This window comes from Crocuta crocuta, unplaced genomic scaffold (assembly GCF_008692635.1).
Source record: "Crocuta crocuta isolate KB4526 unplaced genomic scaffold, BGI_CrCroc_1.0 scaffold267, whole genome shotgun sequence".
NCBI lineage: Eukaryota > Metazoa > Chordata > Mammalia > Carnivora > Hyaenidae > Crocuta > Crocuta crocuta.
The window spans coordinates 348868-358323 of record NW_027531899.1 but is presented as its reverse complement, the minus strand read 5'-3'; the positions used below and the strand labels follow the sequence as shown (position 1 = coordinate 358323).

The 9456-nt window shown below is 48.1% G+C and overlaps 1 protein-coding gene across 1 annotated transcript; it reads right to left on the bottom strand.

Annotated features, from left to right (window-relative positions):
- Positions 1-7790: 7790 nt before the first annotated feature.
- On the bottom strand, positions 7791-8260 carry LOC144239758 (diphthamide biosynthesis protein 3-like). The gene is made up of 2 exons (XM_077773934.1): positions 8197-8260; positions 7791-7972 (listed from the first exon to the last, which is right to left on the bottom strand). Exons 1-2 carry the CDS (start codon positions 8258-8260, stop codon positions 7791-7793), a joined length of 246 nt encoding a protein of 81 aa, XP_077630060.1.
- Positions 8261-9456: the final 1196 nt, after the last annotated feature.

The following is a 9456-nucleotide window of genomic DNA, read 5'->3' as shown; positions in this document are numbered from 1 at the left end:
GGGTGGGAAAGGGGTAAAAGTCCGGAGCCACATTCAAGTAGAACTTTCTTTTGGAAAGAAGAGTAACTCGTAGTCTCAGTGGCAGAGGGAATGGGCAGGACTTGCAGATAAGTAACGACATCCGCCAATGTGGTGTCAAAAAGTCCCAACTGTCCGAAGGGGTGGAATTTACAGAGAATCGCCCCTGTCCTACTCGGGTCCCTGGGGGAGCTCACTAGGTTCATCATTTCCATGGTTGTTGTTAGTAGTAGCAATACTGATGTTTCCCACTTCGTAAGTGAGAATACTGAAGACAGAAAACAGAAGGTGGGCAGGGGCTCCTGCGTCTCCTGCTCTGTATGCTTACTCCCCCATTCTGGGGCTAGGTTTCCCCACCAGTGGAAAGGGAGCACTTGAGAAGAGAAGGTGGGCTGGGAGAGTGTGCCAGGTCCCTTGGCGGTGATTGGGCATTGGGCAGGGCTACCGTCAGCAAGCAAAGGGAATGACAGCAGGAGAGGTTTGGGAAAACTCCTGAGTTGGGAGAGAGCCAGGCCCCGGATGCTGAAAGTGGGCATGAGGACAGATGGTGGCCCTGCTGTCCTTCCCTCGGTGACCCTCTTCCCTAACAAGAGGGTGCTCCCCTTCGGTGAGCACTCACGGTGAAGGGGCAGTGTGGGGACTGTGATCTCATGGAGTCCTTCTAGCAGTAGGGCTCGTTCATAGCCTCCTCATTTTGCTGTTAAGCCGCCTGCTAGAAGCCACACAGGAAGCAGGTAGGGAGCTGGGATTTGAAGCCTGTCCATTCCTTCCTCCGCTGACTGGCCTAGCCCACCTTGAGGGCCAAGTGCAGACCAAGTTTAGCCATGAGTGCTGCGGAGACTGGCGTCGGCACTGGACGCAGAGATACAGTGGTGGATTCTGTTTTCAATCTTAGACACCAGGATTGAAAACAGGTTGGCACCGAACTTGATATCAGGAGATCATTAACAAAGCCATGTCTGCTGCCAGGAGAGTCTGAGAGTAGGCGCAGGTGGCCATCGGGGCTGGCTTCAGGGGGCAGTAGGGTGGCACCATGCGGCTCTGGGGTTGGTCCTGGCGAACTCTGACATGAGCACCATATGGGCGCTGGATTGGTCTGTGGGCCTGAAGTGGCCCCGATGGGCACCAGGCAGCATCTGATAGCTGAACCCCCTGCTCAGACGCCAGCCCTAACCTTAGAGGAGTGCAGGTGCGTGAGGTTGGCACTCTCAGGACTGGCATGTTGCCACTGAGCCATAATCCTGTGGGGGAGGGAACAAGGGGCAGAGAACAAAGTAGAAAGAGGGATGTTGTTTGTTGAGCTATGCTTTTCTTGTTGGTTTGTTTTATTGTGTGTGTGTGTGCTTTGGCAGAGAATGTTTCTTAGTTTTAATGAAGGGAGAAATGTCGGAGTATTAGTACAGGTTTGGCAGGTATCAGTTTCCCTAAAACAGACCAAGCCTGCATCAACAATTAAGAGCACAATTAAGACCTGGACTGGAATGCTTTATCCCTTCTTTGCTGTGGGAACTTGAACAGGCCACCTCACTTCTCTGTGTCTCATGATGCCAAAAACAGTACATGCCCCTTAGCCATTTTCGGAGGAGTCATGGGTGATGGGTGTGAAGTACGTGGCAGTAGTGCCAACAAATGGTAGCTGTTCCTATTACTCCACAGGATGAAGGACAGGAGCAAGGGGTTCTTTAAACCCCCTTCTGGATTTGATCTTTTCTGGTGTAAAGTTCTGAATACTTTTCCTTGGAAAAAGAGGAAGGGAGAGAAAGCCTTGCCGGAAACTCCCTGCCCTTCCTTCCTTGGCACAGCTGAGCCTTTCCCTCTGGGGCTGATAATGGGATATTGACCTTGGACGTGGCTTCCTGGAGGGACGATGGAGCATGTGATGCCTGGAGATGGTGGGTCAAGGTAGACCCTAACGTTGTTCGGGGGCGGGGGGCACGTGGCCCCTGCACAGCCCCTTGCCCATCTCTCTCTCTGTCTCTCCCCTTGTGTCTGACTGTCTTGCTCTTTCTCTTCCCTGCAGGTCAGCTGCCCTTCAACCCTCTTGAGTGCTTCTGGCTGTTTCTGTTCGTACCAATGAGTCCAGCAGGTGCTCCTAGATGCCTCGGTCATGTTACTTCCTATTTATCCATCTGTATACGTGTGTCATTCCGGTCGTGTGCTGGGGGTGTCTGCCCGTCTGTGTGCATGTATGTAGTGGGTCCATGCTGATGTATGTATTTGTGCACACGCCTGTGTTTGTGAAGTGTGTATTTGTGCATACGTGGGTATCCACACCTGTTTCTGCCCAAAAATGCACATCTGTGTGAAAGTGTGGCAAGGTGTGTGCGGGCCAGTGTGCCTCTGTCTGTCTGGGGGTAACTGAGTACATGCTTTGGGGTATGTCTGCCGCGGGGTGTCTACGTTTGTGTCTGTGTGTGTTACCGTGTGTGTGTGTGTGCATGTGCTACTGGTGACTGGGCATGGGTGTATGGATGGACATGGGTGTGCATTGTGGCACAGTGTGTAGGCATGTGGGCCACACTGTGTGAACCTGCCTGAGATCTGCTTGTGCCTGTCTGTGTCTGCATTCAAACACATGCTGGCCCAGCTCTGTCTCCCTTCTCTAAACACCAGGGAATTGCCTCCCTTAGTTTTCAAAGGTCACAGGAAAGGCCCAAGTGACAAAGATCAAAGGAAAAGCCTGCGTAGGACATGTGTGTCCTGAGAGCATCCTGAGTGGGTCAACTCCTACTGCATCAACTCAAATATCTGCTCAGAAAATGTCTTCCACAGTGTCCCCCGGGCTCCTGAGCCACTCAGCACATTTAAGACGCTCATCCAGCCAGCGCTCAGTCAACCCACCAGTCCGTGGCACCTGGGCTGAGGGACGCTGAGGACCCTAGGGTGACCAGGACAGGCTGGGCAGGGCAGCTACAGGCCAGTGAAGCTCAGAACACACAGGGCTGGGGTGAGAAGGCACAGACCGAGGAGTCAGGGCAGGGATGGGGGACACAGAGCAGTCAGGACAAGGTTGGAGAGACAGAGGGGTCAGGGTAGGATTGGGAGGCACAGGTGTCTGTAGGGACCCCAAAATGGTACCTGTTTCAACCCCCTCAATTCAGGCTGAGCCACTAGAGGGCGAAGTAGGGATTTTGCGAGGCAGGATGGGGGGAGTGGGGAGGGAGAATTCTGGGCAGAGGAATCCAAGTGCCAAGGCAGGGGGGCGGGGTGGGTGCTGTTAGGGTGGAAGGATCTGGGGCCCTGTGCACCGAGGAGGCTGTAGTCGTCATCGGACCTGCTGGACCTTATGCGAGCTGGTGGGGAGCTGGACTCTGTCCTAAGATGATGGGGAGCCCCAGAGGCTTGTAGGGGAACAAGATGGTTAAGTTTGTGCTTCAGAGGGATTGTTCCGAGTTTTGGAGAAGATGAGACTACAGGTAGAGAGACACAGAAGCAGCTTCTCTAGGCTCCAGGTGACAGAGGACAGGGCCATGAGCATGGGGAGGAAGCGTGGGTTGCAGAAAGATATGGAAAGACAGACGAATTCTCACTTGGTTATGTGGTGGTTGTGTGGGGTAGGGTGAGGGTGGAGCCCAGTGTGGGGGGTGGTGGGAGTGTCATTTATTGGTTTGGGGACACACATCAGGAGCACGTATGAGGCAGGAGATAATGAGTTCCACTTTGGACATGTGGGGAACCGGGCACAATCCCTGCTTCTAGGGATTTCTTAGACTGGTGAGAGCAGATCTGGATAACCCAGTCTTCAATGCGACCATTAGTATTCATTAATAATGTTTTGTAATAATTTACTCCTTGGGGTTGAGGATTGGGAGTGCTTCCCAGAGGCGATGCCATTTGAACTGGGTTTTTGCTGGATGAGCTCACAGGTGGGGGAGGAGAGGAGCGCAGGGCAGAGAGAGCCTCACAAGCCAGGTGTGGACATGCCAGATGGTGGGACAGAGCAGACATGCGTGACTGCCACACTCGCGCTCCCTCCGCCATCCTCATCAATCAACTCTCTGTCCTCTACCCCCTGGCCTTACCCAAACTCCCAGAAAAAGCTGGCTCATGGCTACAAGTGTACCTGAAATCTATGACCCAAATGAGAATGTTTTGGGTTTTAATTAAGGTGAAGGGGTGCCTTGGCTCTTTCAATCGGTAGGGTGGAGGACTCTTGATCTTGGGGTTGTGGGTTCAAGCCCCACTGTGTGTGTGTGTGTGTGTGTGTGTGTGTAAATAAATCAAGAAAACATTAAAAAAATTAACCCTTTTAATGCAAACAGTGCACTGGCATTTAGTACAATTTAGTACATTCACAGAGTTGAGAAACATACCACCTGTCACTAGTTCCAAAACATTTCCAAGGGAGAATCTTAGGTAAGCCTTCTTGGTTTAAATTTACTTTTTTAATGTATATTTTTGAGAGAGAGGGAGATAAAGACAGAGCATGAGGGGGGAGGCAGAGAGAGAAGAAGATACAGAATCTGAAGCAGGCTCCAGGCTCAAAGCTGTCAGCACAGAGCCCAATGTGGGGCTCCAACTCACAACTCAAGAGATCATGACCTGAGCTGAAGTCGGACACTTAACTGACTGAGCCACCCAGGTGCCCCTTCTTGATTTAAATCTAAATGCTAGTACTGCTGATAATGATAGCAAATTCCATGAGCTTATGATCTTACATGTGAAACTCTTTTTTTTAACTTGAATTATGACTTTATTTAGTATTCCGATGATAAATTAATATGCACAGCAATCAGAAGCATTGGGTGCTTTCCCCAAAAAGTGCTTCTGGATGAGTACACTAAAATATATGCAGAATCCTTTAAGTAGTTGACTTTATTTTCAAACTCAGAAGTGTGGTAACAGCAAGTCACTAAAGAAGCATGGGGTCTCGTCTCTTTCTCTAATAGTTTATGATTTCGTTTTGAGTTTATTAAGGCTTCAATGACCTTGTCAGCTCCTGCAAGCTATGAAGGCTGAAATTCTCGTACGGACAGTTTAGAAATCACCTGATCGAGTCTCCTAACTGTAGAGGTGACAAATCCTTTGGCCTTGCCTAAGACTACAAAGCTTATAAGAGACAGAATCTGGGTTACAAATCAGCTCTCAGAGGTGGTCTGAAAGGCTTGGTAAGGTACACAAGGCACATAGTATCACAAAGAACTGTAGTTATATCTGGAAGACACTGATTTTACTTTCTGACTAACATAGGTTTAAACCTTGTTTTTTTATAGTTAACAAATTAATGAACTCAGTGGCTTTGGAAACAAAATCACTCCCATCACTGCAGATTATCACTGATCACCGATTTCCAGTGCAGTTTTTTTTTTCTCCGGGATGTTTGGACTCGGGCACTTATATTCCTTCTATGTCACAGTAGACCTACATCAGAGGTGCCCGTTCCTGTCTGAAATTCATCATCAGCTGAAGGAGTTAATATTGAGACTTACAAACCCATCAAATCTGAGCATGGGGCAGTTCATTTTCTCTTTGCAGTTCATTCCCAGCAGTTAGCACACACCATGCTCTCAGCTAAGCTGCCGCTGGCTCCGATTCACTGGCAGATTCTTCTGGGGCATCAGTGTCCCTGAACAGCAATGAGGCTTCTCGTTCTGTGAATATGCTATACAACACCGTATCCCGTACTATGCACTTCTGGCATATAGTTTTTGATTTAATGTAATGGCAGCACATAACCATGTTGCTGGAAGCTGTTTTGTGTGTGTGTGTGTGTGTTTTCAAAGGCCACTTAGTTGTTTTAATTAATTAATTAATTAAAAATTTTTTTTACAGTTTATTTTTGAGACAGAGAGAGACAGCATGAGTGAGGGAGGGGCAGAGAGAGAGAGATGGAGACACAGAATCTGAAACAGGCTCCAGGCTCTGAGCTGTCAGCACAGAGCCCGACATGGGGCTTGAACCCACAAACCATGAGATCTGACCTGAGCCAAAGTCAGACGCTTAACTGACTGAGCCACCCAGGCACCCTTTAGTTGTTTTAATTTAAATCCTTGGCGAGTATGTGTAGTACATTTATCAACCAGTGACAGACCGGTCATGTTGTACCAAGCTGTTTTTCCCAATTGCAGGAACCATTGCTAAAATAACCTGCCAGACATCAGTGAGTTTTTAAATTTTGTAAACACATAGCAAAATTGTGTATATAAAAGAAACATTTGAATTTTCGTGTAAGCGATTCTGATTTCTTGTTCCCACACTGCAGCAAAGGAAGTCTGATAGCCTCTCTCTATAAATTCTTCTAACACTTTTCTTTTAAGAGTGCATTTCTGGTTCAGGTACAGCTTATAACCACTTGTTAGATGCATCCCCCAAGGACATAGTTATTTAGAGTCGGCATCTCATCTTCAAATTCATCCTTGGCAAACGCAAGAATTGTTGTAGAAACTCTGCCTTTTAGGGGCGGTTGAGTGGCTTTTGAGGTAGTGTTGGAAGCACTGTGGCCGGCTATGAGGCCCTGAAATGAATCCCTAGCTCAAAAGCAATTTCATTAGCCTTATCTAACAACAAACAAATGAGACCCAGATACACAGTTATTACCTGCTCTGACCTGGCACAACCACCTGAGTGTTTAATTTCTAAGTTGGCATGTTTTCCTCCTCTCGTTCTGCTACCAGTTTCATTCTTCTGGCTGCTTTTCTTTTTGTCTTGCCCCAATTTTCGAGGAACGTGCGGAAGCCTGATAAGGAAACTCCATGATTCTTTGACCATTTCACTTTTTGATTTTTCTTTCATACGAACTTTTCACTCCACAAAAATGGTGAGCTCAGTGTATTTGGTCTTTAATACCATGTGCAGAAAGAACTCTGTGTAGGAAGTCTAATGGAAGTGATGTGCTACACAGAACATGAACATTCTTATGAATGCAAGAACTGAAAGTGCACTGTGGAGAAAGCAGCTGATTTGAGTTTCGAACAGCAAAACTAGGGGCGCCTGGGTGGCTCAGTTGGTTAAGCATCTGACTTCGGCTCAGGTCATGATCTCACGGTTTGTGGGTTCGAGCCCCACATCAGGCTCTGTGCTGACAGCTCAGAGCCTGGAGCCTGTTTCAGATTCTGTATCTTCCTCTCTATCTGACCCTCCCCTGCTCACGCTGTCTCTCTCTCAGAAATAAATAAAACATTAAAAAAAATAGAACAGGAAAGCTGAAGTCCGATTTCAAAGAAAGGGCTAATTAAAAAAATTTTTTTTTACTTTTTAATTTATTTTTGAGACAGAGAGAAAGACAGAGCATGAGCGGGAGAGGAGCAGAGAGAGAGGGAGACATAGAATTGGAAACAGGCTCCAGGCTCTGAGCTGTCAGCACAGAGCCTGACGTGGGGTTTGAACCCATGGACCGTGAGATCATGACCTGAGCCGAAGTCAGACACTTAACCGACTGAGCTACTCAGGCACCCCAAGAAAGGGCTAATTTTAGTAATCTTAGCAACTAAACCAAAAACAGAATCCCCCTTTCTTATTAAGGAATCCTAATGACTTCGAGGTCGAGGATGCTGCAATCGAATAAGGAAGAAATCAGGTGCAAGAGACAAAATTCACATGGAAAATTAAGAACACGTCCAACTCAAAGTTCTAAGCACAAAATCCAGGCATGTCATCTCATGCATTTGCTTCTTTAATTGGAGTGAACTTGGCAACCAGCGGCGGGCCCACACTCTGATGGGAGAGCCAGCTACAGAATGGTTGTCCTCGGGAAGAAGCCAGTAACTTTGCATTTGACTCTTCCAGCTTGGCTCATCCCCAAATGTTCAACATTTGGGTTCCCAAAGACTTCTTCAGCATTTAACTAATTCTTTGTGAGTGGAAGGGGCTGGGACTGTTTCTGTTTCTCCACACATAAACTGATCCTTGTCATAAATTACTTTTATAATGAGACAGAAGACACATTGCCATGTCTTCCCCATTCTCCGAATCTTGGTAATACAGAAGGTATCCCCACACGGGGATAGAAACAGGTCTCTGAGTCTTTTTTTTTTTTAATGTTTTTTATTTATTTCTAGGAGAAAGAGAGAGACAGCGTGAGCAGGGGAGGGTCAGAGAGAGAGGGAGTCACAGACTGAAACAGGCTCCAGGCTCTGAGCTGGCAGTCAGCACAGAGACCGACGCAGGGCTCAAACCCACGAACCGCGAGAACACGACCTAAGAGAAAGTCAGACGCTTAACCGACTAAGCCACCCAGGCGCCCCACTGAGTCTTTATCATATTGGAAGTCTTCAATCTCTACCTTGTCGTGAAACATAGCCATTGTCACTGGTGTTGGCAGATGTCTGTTCCCCCCTCTCCCGATACTGCTCCTGGACCTTCTAATTTTTCCAGTGCGGCCTCAGCCGGGTGTTGTCAAAGCGCATGGGCTCAGGAATTATCCTTACCTGTGAAGCTGTTTATGGGCACGATCTTATTGAAGTCCTCACTGCAAGCCTGTAAGGTTGGGTTTATCATGCCCAGTTTGCAGATGAGTTATGTAAGGCCCAAAGAGGTGGAAGTGAGTTGTTTTGGGCTCCATGGCCGATCAGTGTAGAGCCTGGGCCTGGCCTTGTGTTGACCCTAGATTTCACGCTCTTAACCACCACTCTGGGCTGCCAAGCCCCTCCTTTGTTCTTTATGAGACATCAGAAAACTGTTCTTGATAATCCTGTGATTCTTGAAAAACTTCCCTGTAAGCCTAAAACAAAAGATTCCAAACGTTCAAAAGGAAATACAAATAAAACCAGTCTTGCAAGAGGAGGGAGGCTTGACCTTCAGTTGTGTTTGTGTTCTTTGGGACGTTAACCAAAGACCCAGGCGACCAGTGTCACACAGTGAAGGGGGGAGTGAGTAGAACAAGGGGTCTGGTCAGAGAGTGAAGTGTTTGTGTTCAGGTTTCAGATGGAGGCAAGGATCAGGGTGGGCCGCAGGAGTGTGGCTGAAACGGCCTCGACGAAAGGCCAAGGAGAAGTCAAGGTGCTTTCTGTCTGGTTGTTGGGCCAGCTCTGGCCAAAGGCCACTCTTGTGCCTTCTTGTGGGAGCAGGGCCACTCTTGGAGGAGAGAGACGGAGAAAGTTTGAGAGAAGACAGGGACAAAGGAGACAGATTTTTAAAAAGGAAGGGCTTTCCTAAGAGGGTGGAGTGCTCTGGGCACTCCAGAAGTGCTTGGGGAGCTTCTGACTGGTCATGGTTGAGTAGCTCCTACTGGATCAAGCATCCTGAAAGTTACACCCATCAACTCAGAATAAAACGAAACAAAACAAAACACCGATTCCCTGACATCACTGCAGGCTGGATCAAAGTAGGCAGGTATGGAATGGGGTCAGAAGAAGGGACTTTCCTGTTATTAAAGCTTTTGGCCTCAGGCAGGTGGGGACAGTGCCTTGAGGAGACAGAAGCTTTGTAAAGTTTTCTGAGTTGGAGGACCAGGGGACAGAAGGCAGGGCGATTACAGAGCCTGGGGGAAGCGGTGATAGG

Excerpts from the sequence above, each read along its gene's own strand:
- LOC144239758 (XM_077773934.1), bottom strand. The coding sequence starts at position 8,260 with ATGGCTATGTTTCACGACAAGGTAGAGATTGAAGACTTCCAATATGAT. Across the intron at positions 7,973-8,196 it reads TGATAAAGACTCAGTGGGGC|ACCTGTTTCTATCCCCGTGT; the intron begins GCCTGGGTGGCT and ends AAAGACTCAGAG.